Here is a 19,658-nt window from a genome sequence, read left to right as displayed (position 1 = left end):
CCGGACTCCCGCCACGCCTGCGCAGCTCAACCTCACCCCCCCCCTCTCCCGTGACTCATTTTGTACCCAGAAGCTTCCTGGTACTCTTTTACGCATGCGTTCTCCTCGCCCATTGGGCGCAGGGGTAAGGGCGAGCCGTCTCGGTGCAGATTTTTTTCCCGCCCTTCTCTTGCCTCCCTCGGTCGGACAGGGCCCCATCTCGGCTCTCGGACACTAGTCCTGTGCTCGGAGACTGAGAAGGGCTTCAGAGAACACTGTCACGGGGTGGGGTGGAAATCGGACCTCACTCCGGACTGTGCTCCCTGTCACCGGGAGCCCCCCCCCCACCCCGTGGAGGGCGGGGTCAAGGGTCAGAGGGCGGCGAAAGGGCGGAGCCAGCGGCGGGCTGATGGCGGTGGCAGCCGCTTCTCCTCTGGGCTGCTGAAGCGGGAACGCGGGCCTGGGACGCTCGGCAGCGGCAAGCGAGCAGGGGCTGCTCCCAAGATGCACAGCCTTGCGACGGCCGCGGTAAGTGACGCCGGGGGCGGCCTCCGTCGCTTCCCCGGCTCTCGGAGCCGGCCCGGGCCCGGCCTCCGCCCGGCGCCGACGTCTCCCCGCTCCTCGTGCAGGGGAGCCGGGGAAGCGCGGCTTCGGCGCCGCGGGACCTCCCTCTGGCCCCGCCACACTTATTCCTCTGCCTCCCCCCCCACCCAACTTGTCTCCGCCTCTCCGTCCCCTTCTCTTCTTCTATTGGACGCGGCTCCCTCCCACCTGCTCTAGTAGAGACCCGGGATTGAGCCTCTAAAACGTAAGCTCCCTGAGGGCAGGCCCCGGCCCTCCCGCTCCGGGAGCTTCCTTTGTTTTCCTTGGCTCCGGCCCGGACTCCGCAGAAGGGGCGGAATCCTGCTTATTTATGCAGAATGTTCCCGGCCTGAGCAATGTCGCGCTTGTGCCCGGCTGCGCCCCGTCCTGGAGCCTTCCAACCTCGGAGGTTCCCTCCCGGCCCCCAGCCCCGTGACTCTGGCGGCTCCCTCCCAGGCGGCCGCTGGGATTCTCACTGCGGCTCCCTCCCAGGCGGCCGCTGGGATTCTCACTGCGGCTCCCTCCCAGGCGGCCGCTGGGATTCTCACTGCGGCTCCCTCCCAGGCGGCCGCTGGGATTCTCACTGCGCCTCCCTCGGAGCATCGCCGTGGGCCGCGCCCTGTTCCAGCCGGTCTCGGCAGACTTATTTTAAAGGGTGCCCCTCACCTTTCCCGTGCCGGACCTCGGGGATGTGACAGGGCTGCAGCAGCTCTCCCGGAACCCCATCGCCGGCCCTCCAGGCGCAGCCCTGATCCTTCTCTCTCTCCACCAGCAGTCCTGTCCCAAATATTACTTATCGCTTTGAATTCTCTCCTGGGGGAGCCTAAAACTCCCCGTGACCAACATCGGTTCTTGCGTATTTTGTTGTTCTTGTCTAGTTGTTTAGTCCTGTAGATTTTTACTTGTTTCCCCTTAGTATTTTCTTGGCAAAGATCCTGTAGTGGTTCTCCATTTCCTTCTCTAGCTGAGGAAACTGAGGCAGACGAGGCTCTGACGTGTCTGAGCCCTGATTTGAACTCACGAAGACTCATCTTCCTGACTCCAAGTCCTGCTCTCCTACCTGCACCTCCTGGCACAGAGTCGGTGCTTAATAAAAGCTGTTGAATTATTACCATTTTACAGGTTAAGCTCAGAAAGGTGAAGGGGTGTGTCTGAGATCCTACCGCAAGTTAATGCAGAACTCCCGTTTTTCCAGACATGGGATTTTAATAGCAAGGATATGGTACCCCTCCAAATCTGAGGAGGCAGGATGAACGAATTATTGTAGGGAGGAAAAAATTTATCATTTGTCGGACAGTTGTGGTAAATCCCTGACTCATGTATTATATGAATAGTTCATCTTCTTTCTCTTCCAGGAAAATTGCAATAACAGAAAATATTAGTTTGTTTAAAGGTGCATTGTACTTTTCCCCTGAGGTATGGCTTGAATAAAGCTCAAGTGTAGCCTGTAATTGGTGTTATTTTCTCAAGGGAAATCCCTCTCCCATTTTGGGAAACAGTATTTCCTTATAAATATACTTTGTCCAAATTGAGCTCTTTTGTTGATTTCCCTTAAATTTTTAAGAAGGTTGCTTAACCTCTCTGTTCCTCTAAATAACTTTTTAAAATAGGAGTCATGATGCATGCTTGTTACTGCATTACAAAAATAGTACAGTGATAGGAGACCTAACTCACTTTTTCCGTACTTGGTGTTTCTTTTTTTTTTTTTTTTTTTTTTTTTTTTAATTTAATAGCCTTTCATTTACAGGATATATACATGGGCAACTTCACAGCATCAACAATTGCCAAACCTCTTATTCCAACTCTTCACCTCTTACCCCCCCACCCCCTCCCCTAAATGGCAGGATGACCAGTAGACGCCAAATACATTAAAATATAACTTAGATACACAATAAGTATACATGACCAAAACATTATTTTGCTGTACAAAAAGAATCAGACTCTGAATTATTGTACAATTAGCTTGTGAAGGAAATCAAAAATGCAGGTGTGCATAAATATAGGGATTGGGAATTCAATGTAATGGTTTTTAGTCATCTCCCAGAGTTCTTCCTCTGGGTATAGCTGGTTCAGTTCACCACTGCTCCATTAGAAATGATTTGGTTGATCTCGTACTTGGTGTTTCTTAAAAGAATTGTGTTCTATAAATCATTCATTGTTTGGTTGCTACTCAAGTCCATATTTTATAACCTGTTCTTCTCTGGTCCCATTCTTTCTTTAGCCACAAATTTGTATTTATTGGAAAAGAAAACCACCAATTTTATGTATTCAGCTTAATGTATACAATTTTATGGTGATAGTTGGTTACTTTGTTATTATAGAATAGAGAAACATTTATTCTTGAGAATGTTGTTGGGATGCTTTATTTTGTGATCCATTTCTGGATTAATGAGGTTTCTTTTTTTTTTTTTTTTTTTTTTGCATTACCCATTTCTGAATAAATGAGGTTTCTTTCATTTACAGAATGAATCTGTTGCTCCTTAACAGTGTTTTTGTGATAGTAAAGAGTAAAGATAACTTGATTACAAGTTAGATACATTAGTTCCAGGTAGCAATGGGTCTTATCTGGGGGTTCTTGAACTGTACTTTGTTTATGGAAGTTTACTTAGACTTACACTTACTTGCCCCACTATGCCAATGTGCTGAGTCTAACGTGCTATTTATTGCTGTCTTTGAGTCTTTCACTGAGGATTCTTTTGAGGTCCTTTTGTAGATACACACTAACTCTTGGGTTTATTCTGTGATTTGGAACCAATAACCAACAAAAACTATTGACTTTTTCCCATTGTGATTTTCTTTCCTTGAAAGCTGAAATTTTTATTTAGCTCTTAGACCCAAAGCAAATTTGTCATGCTTTGGGCTAGAAGACGGCAGCTCTCTTATTTTTTTATCCCTAACTAAAAACTATACTGTAACATATAAGGTACATTGTTTATGTTATATTCTTTAACCATTCATCAGTTGGATCTAGGTTGGGTGATGTAATTGGAAACAGATTAATTTATTTTTCCATCATAGAGCAAAACTGTATAATCAGATTAAGTAACCAATCATATTCTCCAATTTTGCAAAGGCTAAGCTGTTATGGAAAAAAGAAAGTAGTGCACTGTCTAAATTGTAAATCTTTAAGGTAGTCTTTTTTTAAAAAGGAAAAAAAAAATTCCCTTCTACTTAATACCACAAAACACCTTTTTTCTTCCCTTCCTTCTTGTCCCATTTCTCCCCCCCACCATATAATACTGAAAACGATTTGAAGCACCCACATTTCCTTAATTTGAAGAAATTTACCAATTAGTGGACCTGTATTTCTTCATATACAAAAAAAAAATTAAATCATCTAAATCTGTGAAAGCTGTAATGATAAAATGTCACATGCATTTTTTTACAACTCAGCAAAATAGGTATACAGAAGTACAGTAAAGCAGGTTTCAAAATTCTTTCCTGTGAAGCATGAGGTATTTTCTTGGGCTGTGATTTGAGATTCTGTCTTAGTATGGTAAGGACCCAGATTACTGAATTCATTTTTCTTCTATTTTTAACATATAGCTGAAGATTGAAGTGAAAGCTTTTACTTGAAATCCTGATTGCTGTTTCCCTTCTGAGCTTTTAAGCTGATGGAACACTCTAAATTAGTTTTTATCCTATCCCCATAATGGGGAGCAATTCTCTAAAAATAACTTTTAAAATCATCTTTTGCTCTTGAGTTCAGGGGCCATCTATGGTAGTGTAGAAAGGGCAAGAGCTTTTATTAGCTGTTGGAAAAAGAACAGGCCTACTTCCCCAGGGTTGTTTGCTGTAGAAGCCTGTGATTCCTTAAGGATCATCACTGGTCAGTTATAAGACATAACTCACACCAAAGCACTTAAAGAAACAAAAGTTGGATCTCTCTGATGTTTTAGTCCATTTAACAGAGTACTTTGTGGTTCTTTTGGCAGAGACTGTTGAAATGATATTGAGTTTCTCATTTGTATTCAAGGTATCTATTTATAAAAGTTGTTCATGTTGGGGAAAAGAATAGATGGGCCTTTAAAGTATATTTTTTTCAAAGGTGTCACTGACTTAATTTTGCTTCAAGATGAATCGTTTCTTTAGTTTTGTTTGTTTGCACATCCATAAGATGGTATCAGGAGTCAACCTTTGCTGAACATAAATTTCAAAAGTGGCTTAGAATGTTATAGCTAGATGGCACCTTAGAAATCATTTTTGCCAATCTCTTGTACTGGCATTTCACAGATGAAAACTCTAAAAGTCAATTTGCCTAATTGCCAATTACTCTAACAATTATCATTCAGACCAGACAGTTGACATTAACTTTTCAACTCTGGTATTGAATCATCTAAGTCTGTTTCCTACATGCTACTGGGTATTAATGAAACTTCATTTCTGTGTTTCTTCTTGCCCTTTAAGCCTGTGCCTACAGCATTGGCCCAAGTGGATAGAGAGAAGATCTATCAGTGGATCAATGAGCTGTCCAGTCCAGAGACAAGGGAAAATGCTCTCCTGGAGCTGAGTAAAAAGCGTGAATCTGTTCCTGATCTTGCCCCCATGTTGTGGCACTCTTTTGGTACTATTGCAGCTCTCTTACAGGTGGGTGAACAGTGGCAATTTAGTCTTGTTCATGTCTCTCTTAGCATTTCTTAAATAAATAGGGAGGGAGCCTGCTATGACTCACCAGGTGATCTTTCATGGCAATTGGAAGAAGATTGGTAGTAAGAAAGAGATATGGAAGGATTAGTAGTTAGAACAAAATTGGACGTAAGATGCATTCTTATGGCTAAGAACAAGAGTGCATTTATGTTTTAATAGAAGGAAGTTATTGAAAAAAAAAACTATTAAAGGAAAGAAATAGCTGTGGAATGATAAGAAAACAAACTTGTCTGTTTAAAAATGGTTATCTGATGTCAGAGGGGTCCTTGTTGAGAAATTTGATGTGGGGAAAGTTTCTAAAATAGGATAGAATAGGAGTAGTGGAGACCATTGAATTTCTTTCATGCTTTATTTTTTCCAAGGGAGCTTCCCTTAAAATGTTGCATGAAGTTCCCAAATATTTATCTTCAGATTTTAAAATACGTTAGGTTATTTTTCTACAACAAATAATCCTCAAAGCATCTTTGCTATTTTCCCCCATTTTGGAGTTTTAATTATTTAATTATTGAAATAATTAAGTCATCAGCATAGGACTGAGTATTTCCAGACATACCTGGGGTCTTTATTCCATTTTAGCTTTTTTGGGGGGAAAAGGGGGAGGTTTAGCCTAGAGTAGATTTAAGATAATAGCCAGAGGTCCTGTGATTAGACTATATTGCCACTTCCTTATAAATAGATTACTGATGAAAACATTTAGAAACTTTGCATAAAAAAGTAGTGCACACAAGATAACTATAAATGTGTATACATATATTGTATTTAACATTTACTTTTACCATGTTTTGGATTACCTACCATCTAGGGGAGGGAGTGGGGGGAAGGAGGGGAAAAATTGGAACAGAAGGTTTTACAAGGGTCAATGTTGAAAAACTACCCATGCATGTGTTTTGTAAATAAAAAGCTATAATTAAAAAAAAAGTAATGCATTAATTAATCCCAAACTCAATTAGCATTTTAAAGTTACCGTTAATTTGTAGGGTTATAGAAATCTTTATGGGGGTTGCAGAGACTTATTAATTATTTATTGCTCTTGGTTTTTTTGAGGGTGGTAGAAATCTGTTTTCTTTCATAATATTACTTCTAAGGAAATGATTTGCATAAAAATTTTTTAAAAGAATGAAAGCAATCAGTGAACAGTTAAAAATACATATATATATTCCTCTAAGTCAAGAGACAAAAAGCATGATAATTTAGGTTGAGGATTAAAAGTCTGGGGATTGTTGGGATTCTAGAAGATGGTCCAGTCCTTTCTTTTGACTTACAAGACAGGTTCAGTGATTTGTTTGAGGCCATACGAGTAGCAGATACTAGATATCATTTGTAAGGGGGATTGGAGCCCCTGCCATCTGACTTCCTCACTCTTTTTACTTTACTATGCTGCCTTCTGTAGGGGAGATGCACAGACTCTAGGTTTTAAAGTCAGTGGCCTAGCTGAAAACTGTGGGATGAAAGCTAAGTGGAGAGGAACGGGGAGGACAGGCCAAGGCTTTGACAGAATTCAATGTCCTGCTCTGCAAATCTGAACAACTCAGATGCCCTGATCAGTATGAGCCAACTGTCATAGGCCAAGGGTAACCAGGACTCAGAACCAGATACTTAAGACCAAACATTTCCTGTTGACATGATGCTGTTTGATTTTTAGGAAATTGTAAATATTTACCCATCTATCAATCCACCTACCTTGACTGCACATCAGTCTAACAGAGTTTGCAATGCTTTGGCACTATTGCAATGTGTGGCATCACACCCAGAAACTAGGTAAGTGCTTTGGATGGAATAAGATTCAAATTATGCTCGATTTTTTTTTTGGGGGGGGGGGTGAGGATTGATTTGGATGGGTGGGGTTTTTTAAATTGACATCGACCCAGAAGAAATAATAGTAATAATATTAATAACTAGCTAGCTTTTGGGTAATGCTCAATAAATATTTCATTTTGTCCTCCCAATAACCCTGAGGAGTAGGTGCTATTTTTTTCTCTTTTATAGTTGAGGGAAATGAGGCAGACAAAGATTAAATGACTCTTTTGGATCACATAGCTAGTAAGTGTCTGAAGGCAGATTGGAACTCAGACTTTCCTGACTCTAAGCTCTAGATCTTGTTCACTTATGTGCTTGATGATGAGAAAATAAATCTCCCTCTTTACAGAGTTATGCTGTCAGATGTTGTGTTGGTTTAATTTGCCAAATTGTTTTTTTTTTTTTTTTTTTTTTAATGGCAGAGGTATTTTGTTTTGTTTGAGTTACGAGGGATGACTGATTGGATAACAGAAGGAGAAAAGGGATATATTCAGAAATGAAGATAGTATTTTAAAAATAAATAAAACATTTTAAATTTATTTTTTTGAAAAGTTAACATTGCTTACAGTTTGTTTCCAACACATTTGGGGTAAAAGGAGGAAGTCCTAATTGTCTTTGTTGATTGGAGGTTATTTGATTTCAGTATATTTTGCCATGTCAATCCTAAGGGCACTGTGGGCATTCAACATTAACTTTATTCATTATTCCGTCATTTCTCCTTTTGCAATTTCCATATCTAAAGACGATATTGATAATAACCTTTGAGTGTGGCTTTAAAAAATTAAATTACTTCCAAGTTTTGTGTGTTTGCTTATAATCTTAGGAACTGGTTCCAGTATTTCCATTCATGGAAAATCCCATTTTAGCCCTTCTGTTTATAGTTAAGCATTGGTTGCATTACTTAATTGAAAATTGAAATGAATTCAGCAAACTTTTATTAAGTACTTTCTACCTGCTAGAACCTATGCCAATACTATAGATACAAAGTATTTTTTAAAATGGCACTTTCAAAGACTTTAAATTAGAAGGATAGACTGTTGATGAATCACTATGATATATATATAGAATAGAAAGACAAAATAGATAATATTTTTACTTGGGGAGGCTTCATGGCAAAAGTGACACAACTGTGATAAGAAATACATTTCAGTCATGGGTGGTAAATCTATACAAATTCTGGGAAGGGACAAGAAACATACTATTTTGATTAGAGAATGGGAAGAGTAGTGTGAAATAACTGTAAATTGAAGCCAGATTGTTGGTTATTAGAGAGTTTTATATGACAGACAAAAGACTATGTGATTTATCCTGTAGGCATATGATTTTTTTTTAAGGTAATGAACTGGTTGGACCTGTGTATTTAGAATATCGTTGAAGTATTGTTGAGCTGAGAGACTATTAAAATAGTGATAAGGACCTGACCTGCAATGGTGTCAAAAGAATTAAGAAATCAAATACATTGGGGGGGGGGGGGGCACACATACATTTATACGTGTATCTACACTTACATGTATGTATATGCATACTCATATCATTACAATGGTTGGCTCACTGAATGGGGGAGAGAGAAAAGGCATATATTCAGAAAAAGGTTAAAAAAACATTAAAAAAAATTAAAACCCATGCTTTTTGTAGTCCTTTCCAACTTAGTATCCTGCAACAGAACTCTTAATTGTATTCTCATTGTTAAGTTGTATACTCTGGATTCAGAAGTATAAATTAATTTTTCTCTGTATCCTGGGTGTCCAAGGAATACACAGTGTTAACATATTTTTGTGTGTGTGTGTATAGACACATATATGAATAAAGACTAAAAAAAGAGGGTGAGAGTGACAAAAATTATTTTTATGATTGAGAGGATCATATGCTGATATGATCAGAGATATGATTAGAGTGAAGAGAAATGAAAAAAATCTTAAGGAACACTCACAATTGGGAATGGTGAAAATGAACTGACAAGGGCACCAAGGACTGATTCATTCTTTCCAAGAAGGAGAACCAAAAGGGAACACAAAAGGCAAAGACATAAAAAGAAAATATGAATTTGCACAGAAGTGTGTGACAAATAAACCTGGAAAGAACAGATTTATTCCTTTGCTCTGGTTTGAAAGATTTTACCTGACTACACTTAAAGGTATTTGTCATAATCTGAGCAGGGAAGGATGACCTGAAAAAAATTCTAAATCCGCCTTGAATTTTTATTCAGAATTCATCATTTCTAAAATATGATTGCACATGCTTTTGACACAATCAAGTACATAATCACCTAGCCATTTGATCAACAAACAGATTTGTCACTTTAAAAAACTATTCCTGCAGTAGTCATAGGCCCATGCTTAGCAGAAATAATTACCTGCTTGTCTTTAAATATGAGAAATCAACATGACCTCTCTATATATTGTTTTCTTTCCAAGGTCAGCATTTCTTGCAGCCCATATCCCCCTCTTCTTGTATCCATTTTTGCACACAGTCAGCAAGACTCGTCCCTTTGAATATCTTCGTCTCACCAGCCTTGGAGTTATTGGTAAGTTATTGGGCTTCTTTTGCAACTGAGAGACCATCATTCTCAATAGATGGTATGATTTTTTTTTTTTTTTGGTTGGATTTTTTTGCCTCTTACTGCTTATTCACTCAATATCCTTTTCAGTCTTATAGATTATGTCTATTTCTGGCAATAAACAAGAGAAAATCATGGGCCATTTATCACATCATTCTGAGAAACTGGAACTTGCTATTATATATTCTTAGGAAAAACAAAAAATGATTAATATTTATGATGTTTCTGTGGCACTACACATTACCAAGAAAGACTGTCAGGTAGGAATAAAGTCAGCATATATGTGAAAAACTCCCAACTTTGGGAGCTAGGCAGAAGGATTATAGTAATAGGATTCAATTTAGTGAGTAGAGGCAATCTTTGAAGAATATAAATTTCTTTTCTTCTCCCTTATAGATACATGCACACACATACATACATTCTTTATTTCTATAGTTGTGGAACTGATTTCTCCTATTTACCTAGCCAAATGCTCACAAAATCCAAGTTAACATACTTAGATTTGTACTTACTGTTTTCTGTGGGAAAAATCGTAGAGTATTCATTTCAATGCTTTTGTCTCCACAAAAAATAAGATAGGCCGTTTCTGTCCCAGAACCTCCATAAGTAAAAGGATTTCTGTAGCATCTTTGGCTTTCTCCAATATCATTTTTTTTTCAATTCTTGATATTGCATTTTTGATATCTGAACAGTTCTTAGATAATGTTAAACAAGAAAATTGAATATAGAAGCCAGACTTCAGTATTATAAGACTATGAGGCAGCTTTACTACTGACCAGTGATTATTTATTAAATGATAGGTATAATTTATCATCTATACCAAATTGTTTGCTGTCTTGGGAAGAAGAGAGGAAGCAAGAAGGAATTTGAAACTCAAAATGTCATAAAAGTAAACATTGCAAACTATCTTTACATGTAATTGGAAAAAATTAAATACTATTAAATGGGGAAAGAAAAGAGGTGTAAAATGATATTACAATGAGTGATAAAAGATCTTATAACTGTAGTCACGAATAGCTTACTTTCTAGAACTCATTTCAAAGATGTAGCTGCCAATTTTTTTCTCTATTTACAGCAACTATTGATTCATATATTGTTGGTAAATGTTAGTTTGTATGAGATTTCTACACCCATATGTTATATGAATTAGAAGTATCTTCCAAATTAAACAGTACCACTTTAAAACTAGAAAAACTACTTAATTTAGCTTTTTAAAACATCAACATGTCTCTTGGACAAAAAGAAGCTATTTACTAAAAATCTGTACTTTGCTTCTTTCTCTATTATAATGTAATGCTTTTATAAAAGGTTAGAAGGGGAAGAGCATTCAAAGTAGCACTATTGGACTAATTCCTTCTCCTGTCATAGATGTTTTCAAAGAGACTGAGCTGGTTAGATCATTCAAAGAAATAGTGTTTGAGGATCTATGTCTTGTGGCTTAGGGGTTCCTGTAGAAGTTGAGTGTGAAATTCATTTATGATTGTAATCTGTGGTAGGATTTAATATGGAAATGTAGTAATTGGTAGTGGTAGCCTTTATCAGCTTCTGATTCTGATTCCAATAAATGATACCTCTCTAAGAACTGTTTTTGGAGAGGAAAATGTATGGACATGTAGTCCAACGTACTTTTGATATATTGTCTAAGGCAAGGTGTTTGTCCTTCAAGGTTCTGATTTCTTATGTAGAATATTAGGATAATATCACTGACCTCTACAGTTGTGCTTCTCAGGCTGGGAATTGTCTAATGTCCATGGTCACAGTTATTAATAACAAACTTTAGGTAGTGCTTTTGCTGCTATACCACATTGCCTTAAAAATGTGAGTTACTTGATAGAGACCAGCTAAATAAATAGTTGGCTGTTGTATATAAAGAAATTCATGCCCACTAAAAGACTAGTTTTATAATAGCACCTTTCTCTCTCTCTCTTTTTTTTTTTCCTTCAACCAGATATATTCCAGGGATATAGAGCAGCATTTTTCTGTCCTAACTGCAACTCAGAAATTCCAAGGGAAAGTTAGGTCACTGCCTTTTTTTTTTTTTTAAAGGTCTCATTTAGTTGGCAACCAAGTGATGGTCCAATGCCATGAAAACACTGGCAATATGAAGTATTCTCAGGGGCCTCACCTTTGACTTATCAGGCGACTGACAACCTACTCATTCTTCCTCCTTCCCCCTCCCATTTAATAATCATTGGAGGACTGGGACCTCATCTCCACTTAGATGAAAACCACAGCCAATGAAATTTTGACCATGATTCTGTTTTATGGCTCTTGTACTCCCCCAACTAACTGGGTAAGCAATTCAGGGTGGTTTTTAAGTGGAAACACTCTCTGAAAATAAAGTGCATTTGTCCGTAATTCTTTTCTTTAGGGGCTCTGGTCAAAACAGATGAACAAGAAGTAATTAACTTCTTATTGACGACAGAAATTATCCCTTTATGTTTGCGAATTATGGAATCTGGAAGTGAACTTAGCAAAACGGTATGTGCTTTTAGTTTAATTAGATTCTCATTATTTTGGGTCTTGGGCATTAGGACCCTTTTTTATTATATCTATTTCTTTTTATTCTCACTGGTTCAGAGTTTTGGGACCTCTTATGAAACATTTAAACTTAGCTTTTTGCAACTTTGATAGAAAGCCTTTTTTCCCCCCCATGGTATAAGTTTGACTCATGATATATGGCTCCAAAGAATCCCCCTTTTCCTTATCTAGTTATTACTGTCATTAAGTTCCCTTTCTTACTGAACTTAAATGAGAAATTATTGTAACTCCTTTTCCCCGAGTCTGAATAGCTGGAGTTGGTACTTCATATCATCCCAGAACCCATTTGAAAAAGGTCTTGCTGAAGTTTAGATCTTTGTCTAAGTATTAAAATGAGTATGCTACCCTTTTGAAATAAATTAGTTAAAAGTTAAAAGGCAGCAACACTTCACTGTGGAACTTTTCTAGGTATATGGCTCACTTGGATTTGACAAAGGATATTTAGTTCTAACCATCTTATAATAGAACTTGTTTTTTAAGAATTTATATTTACGTTGCAGTTCATCATAGTATCCCTTTAAATCTTTTGTTTTTACTACCTATATAATTTTGGGCAAGTGACTTCCTCTCTGAGCCACCATTTATTCATTTTTTAAATGGGAAGGCTGAACTCGATTCTCTCTTAAAAGTTTTTTCCAGTTCTAAATTCCTGTAAATTGGAACAGGTTTAAAGGGAAATGGTGAGAATAATTTAAGCTACAAAATAGACTTTTAAAGGATGCTTAAAGGCATTAGATTATTTAAATTGAATATAATAAGACTGGAAGAAGAATGAATTGGTGACATACTTTCTGTAAAGTGTCAGTTTTCTAAGTGAAGCATTTTCTTTACAATTCTTTGAGAAATAATGCTAGTATTTTCCTTGTTTTGCAGATGAAATAATTAAACCTCAAAGAGGTTGTAGCTTGACAAGTAAATGTCAAAACTAATTTTTTATTCCCAAGAATTATAGATCCCTTTCCATTATATCACACTGCTTTCTCTATTACTACTTTAATTCATCAAGTATTTTGGTGGTGACTGCTTATGTGGCAATAGAATTCCTAGTTTCTTCTGTCCTCCCTTTGCATCGAGCTGTCTCATTAACAAACTTGTTTTCACACCCTTTTGAACCTTTGGCTGCTGCCTCTAATAGCATGCCCTTGATTCCTTTCATCTTTATCTGTCTTTTGGGGGAGCTTAACCCTTTAGTTATTTCTTCGTCTTCTGTTTTCAGTTTTGCCTCATTTATTATCTCCTTACTACCTATAAATATTTACTTCTATCCTAAAACTCAATTTGTGATCTTTCCACTCCCTTAAGCTATTGCCTCATATTTCTCATCTATTTTACAACCAAGATTGTAAAGGAGAAAAATATATCTACTTATTGGCTCACTTTCCTGACTTAAGCTCACTGAAGTCTGGCTTTACCAACTTACTCGACTGAAATCACTCCTTCCAAGATTACCAATGATCTGTTAATTGTGAAGTGTGATTTCTGTCAGGACACATTCTTGAGTCCTGATGGTTTTGACATTGATGACCACCCTTTTTTTCTGGATCTTTCATCCTCCGATTTTTGTGCCACTACTTTCTTTGTGGTTTTTCTACTATTCATATACATGCCTCTTTTGGCCATCATTATGTTTTACCCTTAAAGTTCTTTCATAAGTTTTCTTCTATTCTCTCTATAACCCTCTTTTTTGGTGGAATTGTTAGTTTCCATGAGTTCATTTATCATCCCAGTTCTACATTCATTTTCATCTAATATGATATCACATTTGAATCAGGAAGGTCTTGAATTCAAGTCCTATCTGATATATATTGCCTGTTTAACCATGGTCAAGCTTAACCTCCTAGTGCCCTAATATCTTTCTATGGCTATAATTGAAGATAAATTGTTGTTCTGCATTAATAGAAAGCAATTTCTATGCTCAGAATTCCCCTCAACTGATGAAATGCAGTTCTGGACCATCCCCCGTCTCTTTTGAGCTCCAATTCCATATCATTAGTTGCTCACAGTACATATCTGGTCTCATAGGCATGTCATACTCATCGACTCCAGATTGACACATCATCTTCAGTCCCAAATGCCTCTTTCCTTTATACTTCCCTATTTCTATTGAAGGACCTAGCTTTTTCCTATCCAGATTTGAAACTTAGAGTTAGTTATCCTTGATTTCATCTCCCTCATTCCTGCCCCAATCAGTTATTGATTCTTGATAATCGCATAATTTGACATGGCTTCCATCCTAGTTCTGGCTGAATTGAACTCTTTCTTGCCAGTTTTTGTCCTCTCCAATCTAACTTACACATCAGAATCCCAACTTAATTCTTTTTAGTGGCTCTCTGTTGTCTCTCAGCTAAAATACAAACTTCTCCACCTGGCATTTAAAGCCTTTCTTTATCTTCCTTTCCAGAACTCCTTTTAATGAGCTTTGGACTGCTTACTGTATCCCATATCTCATCTTTTCCTTTGCATGAGTTACCTTGAATAACTGGATTGCAATCTATCCCCATCTCTTTTACTGAATTTATTTCATTTCCTTCAGTATTCAATGCAGGTGCCTACAAAAAGTCTTTCCTAATGTCCCTATTTGTTATTGTTCTCTCTCCCTCAAGTCATATCACATTATGTTTAAATATTGTGCCCTTTTCCCCCAAAGAATATGAGTTTATTTAGAGTCAGAGACTATTTTTTGTGTTTTCTTTGTATCCCCAGCATGTAATAGGAATTTAATAAATACTTGTTAAATTGAGTGGTATAAATCTTGATGAGCTTGATGAGCTTAATTTGTTGAGACAAGAAGAATTTGGACTTGGTTTAATTTCACAAGAATTTGATTTCCTGAAGATCTTTCAGAATGTAAAAATATTCACATTCTCCCAAATTCTCACATAGAAATGACCACTGAAATCTAATTGAACCCTGAAGACATGGAACCAAATTTCTTCAAACCAGAGTAACTCTTTCTAGCACACAAACTTAGTAGGGTTTGTGATAATTATGTAAAACTACTTCTGCAGGTCAGCTCTCTATCCAATATCTTTGAATAGCCTCTGTGAACTTGAACTATATATTTAGCATCAGCTATGTGTCTTTTTTGCTCCCTTTTGACTTATGGAGCCCTAGAGTCTCCAAATGATCAATTTACTATAACCAACAGGACTCTTAGAGGAAGTAGAGTTGTTAGAAGACATTTGACATCTCAAAAAGCTAGACTTGTTCAATTTGTTTTACACCAGGTCGCCACATTCATCCTTCAGAAGATTCTCCTGGATGACACTGGATTGGCCTATATTTGTCAGACATATGAGCGATTCTCCCATGTCGCCATGATCTTGGTAAGGTCCTTTACATATCATCCCTTTTAAATTCTGTTGACTGCATCTTAGTCCACTTTCTTATTGGGGCTAGACAGTGTGAGGCTTTCATTTGGAAGTAATAGTTTGGAATCTTTGAGTAGTAGAATGCATTTACTATATTTTGTTTTTTATTTTGGGCAAATAGGGTAAGATGGTCCTGCAGCTATCCAAGGAGCCTTCTGCTCGTCTGCTGAAACATGTGGTCAGATGTTACCTTCGCCTTTCAGATAACCCCAGGTAAACATTTCTAAACATTTACTTATATTTGAAGAATTGAGAAAAGAACAAGAAAAATTATTGCCCCACACTGGTCAGTAGTAGCTTCCCTATATCTCAAAGTGAAATTAGTAAGGAATATAGCTATTCTTTGCTTTTCTGAAATTAGAGCTTTCAGAATGTCTTTTTAAAATATTTCATATTTTAAATTTTAAATTAAATTTTAAATATTTCATATTGATTTTTAAAACTCATGACATCTGTGCCTAAATGTTTTGCCCAATCCAGATAATGCAGATAATCAGCATTAATTCTTTCCTTGATTTACAGTAGTTAAGTCTTTGTGATTTGGAGTTCTCTTTGCTTTAAGGAGAATGAGAAAAACAGTGATTTAGAAGGACTAACGTGGCTGGTGTCTTCATGAACTATCTTCTTAGTTGTGTCCCACATCTCCCTCAGGGATCCTAGAAGTAATACTTTGCCTCATTGCACTTCAAAGTCTTTCTTTTTTGAATCCAAGTAAACCACTGTGCAGATTCTGTGTATATTAAAAAGGTGGACCAGCAAGTGCTGGTATTTTTGTTAAGTCCATCACCTATGATGAAGACCTTGCCTGAATGGTCAAGAGATTCCCAGGCCAGTTGACAGGGTTTTTTTTTGTTTTGTTTTGTTTTGTTTTTGTTGTTGTTGTTGTTGTTTTTACCCTGTGTCTCTGGAATTTGGGTCTCTGGTTTAATTCTGAATTCATTCTTTGGTAAATGAGGTAAGAACATACAGGGCCTGGCCATTTCTCCAAAGGTTTGTTTCATTGGAAGATCATCAACTGAGGCTTCCCTATTTAAGCCAAATTTTGAAAACCTAGTAATTTTAAGGTCTACATTCACACAGTAAAACTGTGTACAGAAAGGCCATGGATGATTCATTTTAAATCAAAACTATAGATTAATACATAACATTTTCCGTAATAGCATTCTGTCAGAATACCTAAATTCAGGAGTAAGTTCACTCTTTTATTTTTTCTCCATTGAACTTTATGGGGGTGTTTTGAATTCTTAAGCTACAAGGATAGGAGGAACAAAGCAGGAGGTCCAGGAACAGGGGGCATGGCGCAGGGGCAGATGGCTTTGTTGCCAATCTGAGCTAACTGTAGACAGTCTAGAGAAAGCCCCTGTGTTTTTTGAGCAGGTTCACACTCTACCCTCTAAGTGTGGACTCACTTGTAGTTCTCTTGGTTGTTCTCCAATGTAGGGCACGTGAAGCACTCAGGCAGTGCTTGCCTGACCAGCTGAAAGATACCACCTTTGCCCAGGTGCTCAAAGATGATACCACCACAAAGCGCTGGCTCGCACAGCTGGTGAAAAACCTGCAGGAAGGCCAGGTCACCGATCCCCGCGGCATCCCCCTGCCCCCTCAGTGACCTTCCCCATTCCCTCCCACTGTCCCCCAGCCTGGGGAAAGGGAGGGAGAACCATTGAGGAAAGCAGCTCAGGTTTTACCGCTGACCTCAACGCCAAACCGCACTGGAGAAAAGGGACAAACCCCACTGAGGCATATGGGTGCCATTCTAGACCACCCTGAAGATCTGGCCTCATTCTGCTGCTCCAAGGAATGGGTTCCCCTCCCAGCACCCTTCACAGCCCAGGGGGGTTGTGACACCAGCAAATGCAGTAGTACAGCATGCCCAAGACTACCCTTTTCCCCTCCATTTTCCTGTTCTCTGACAGGGAGGGGATACAGTAACAACAGCTGCAGCATCGGGCATGGTGGATGCCTGGGACCAAGCCATGTGGCATTTCCCATTTTTGCCTTCCTGTAAGACTCGAGACATGTCTCTTCATTCTCAGTGCTGTTTTTGTTCTTTTTTTCCTTCAAGGAGAGAGGTGTAAATAGTGGGCACAGACTGAGATGTTCAGAAAAACCTTGTCACTTGGTTCTGTTTACAAGTCTTTTAGCTTCACGAGCTAAATTTAAAAGTTGGTCCAGGTATTAGTTACACCCTCTTTGGCCAACCAGTTATAAGCTGCTTTGAGCCTTAGAGGTAAGGGAAGAGTGGAAAGGGGTGACGAGGATGAGTGTCAGAAGACAGAAGCCTTCCATCGTTACTGCTCCCTAACCTGGAGTGCTGCTGCCTGCCTGCCCAGCTCCCGCAAAGTGCTTCCTCCTGTTACAAAGAAATTCCCCTCCAGGGAGAGGCCTGGTTTCTGGCTTCAGCTGCTGTGTCTTGTCATATCCCTCCCACTTTCTGTTCTACTCTAAGAGGCTGTCCTGGAACTGGAACGTATGGACACAGTCCTGGCCCATGTTCTCAAGGTTTTTCTGGATGTTTCCCCTGGAATGCTTTGTAAGAGGGTGAACATTGAGCTGGAGGGGCCCAGGCCCAGAACCCCATCCTTGGCTCTAGGGTATTTCTGTAGCTCCTGATACCTCACTGTTCTACTTGAATCAGTATTAGTTAGTGAGTCTGCTTTGTACATGTATCAAGGGCAGGGCCCCATGTGCTTGATCCATTGTCCCCCTTGGCACATTCCCTTTTTGTCTTGAGAATTACAGGGTTGCCATTAAAAGATTATTTTCCTATTCATAACAGTGAAAAAAAAAAAAAAAAAAAACTCCTTTCCTCTCTGCCTCTTGTGCCCAGATGGGCTGTACTTCCACTTTAGTGGTAAGTTTGAAGCCTCAGCCTAATGCCCGGACAGGTGAAGAGCCCCTCTGTATTCCTGTCCCATAGGGGCTGATAATGTCCTTCAACCCTAGAGAGGAAGAAATGAGTTTCTCATTTGAGATAGCTTAAACCATGTCCACGAAAGTGGGGGGTGGGTGGTATAGAAGAATCACAAGGGCCAGGCTCACCAAGTGTTTCAGAGGCAACTTTGCCAACCTAAGGGCTCTTTAAAGCCGACTTTCACAAAGGGAGCCGGCCTCATTGGTTGGCCTCTGCCTCTTCAGAACTAACAGTCACCACTGTCTGATTGTAGCTTGGTTAGGCATTGTATCTGATCCAGAGCTGGATTCCGTGTACTTACTAACTCAGTTACCTTCCAGAAGAGAGAGAAGGAAGCCTGCTGTACATAATCCAAACCCGAGAAAGAAAAGGGTTTGAGAAAGCCAAAGGCATCATGTGCTACGTGAGCTGCCTGACTCCATTTGGCCTGTCATCTACAAGGAGAGGAGGCCCATGAGGGGAACCCTGATCCCTGCCAACTTTACTCTTGCTGAGCCAAAGGTTTTCCACTCCCCTTCTGCTGGGGAAGCAATTGAAGCCCAAGGCTTCCTTCCTGGGAAATTGTCTTCTCTCCTGTCTTTTGGTGCATTGGCCATGTTACTGTGCCAATAGTGTCTTAACTCTTGCCCCATTTTCCCTCCCCAACCAGCCTTGGACCCCATATAGGAGGCAGGGAAAAGATGGGTATTATTCCTTGCAAGTTGGTTTTGATTTCATGTATGTAAAGAATACCCCATTTTGTGTTTTTTCATCCCAACAGGATTGAAATAAAACATGCTTCTGTTTTGTAATATTTTTTTTTTCATGGAAGACTTTTTTCTGTGTAGTTGTGGGACACCTAGGAACTCTGGTCAGATGACTTCCAGAGTTAGTATTCTACTTTGTATTGTCTATGGGACCACTCTGGGAAGTGGGAAAATCTATCTGAAAAATAAGAACCACCTGAGAGCCAGAGAAGGTATCTGTTTCTGCCTGCCCCCCATCTGTGCTCTGGGGACAGATGACCCCCTGGTCTGACTCCATTCAGGAAGATCCACCCATCCTGTTCCATCCCTGACTTGGCTCACCTTGATACATGTTCCAGGGGAACACTGGACTTTGCAGCTGACATGAGCATTGAATAATTCTGTGTTGTGCTTTTACTCTCATATCCCTTGGGTGACTCGAGTCTGTACCTTCCTTCAGTGCTGTTGTACATACTTTCCTTCCTGGTCCTTGGAGGGCTGCCTGGTTCTCTGGGACATAACTTTGCTGCCAGCATGTTTGCTGC

General features: G+C 39.1%; 1 protein-coding gene across 1 annotated transcript; it reads left to right on the top strand.

Annotated features, from left to right (window-relative positions):
* Nucleotides 1–88: 88 nt before the first annotated feature.
* Nucleotides 89–19,181, top strand: CNOT9 (CCR4-NOT transcription complex subunit 9). The gene is made up of 8 exons (XM_031958059.1): nucleotides 89–507; nucleotides 4,969–5,148; nucleotides 6,851–6,966; nucleotides 9,420–9,529; nucleotides 11,934–12,043; nucleotides 15,331–15,429; nucleotides 15,596–15,687; nucleotides 16,915–19,181. The coding sequence occupies exons 1-8, from the start codon at nucleotides 484–486 to the stop codon at nucleotides 17,081–17,083; spliced, it is 900 nt and encodes a 299-aa protein (XP_031813919.1). The 5' UTR covers nucleotides 89–483; the 3' UTR covers nucleotides 17,084–19,181.
* Nucleotides 19,182–19,658: the final 477 nt, after the last annotated feature.

The sequence above is a fragment of the Sarcophilus harrisii genome, chromosome 3 (assembly GCF_902635505.1).
Source record: "Sarcophilus harrisii chromosome 3, mSarHar1.11, whole genome shotgun sequence".
Classification (NCBI taxonomy): Eukaryota; Metazoa; Chordata; class Mammalia; order Dasyuromorphia; family Dasyuridae; genus Sarcophilus; species Sarcophilus harrisii.
This window is presented reverse-complemented; position numbering and strand designations above follow the sequence as displayed.

What these genes read in the sequence shown, in the direction of transcription:
- CNOT9 (XM_031958059.1), top strand. Translation starts at nt 484, where the DNA reads ATGCACAGCCTTGCGACGGCCGCG. An exon ending in ACAGCCTTGCGACGGCCGCG is followed by an intron (nt 508 to 4,968) that starts GTAAGTGACGCC and finishes TTGCCCTTTAAG; the next exon opens with CCTGTGCCTACAGCATTGGC. An exon ending in GAAGTGAACTTAGCAAAACG is followed by an intron (nt 12,044 to 15,330) that starts GTATGTGCTTTT and finishes GTTTTACACCAG; the next exon opens with GTCGCCACATTCATCCTTCA.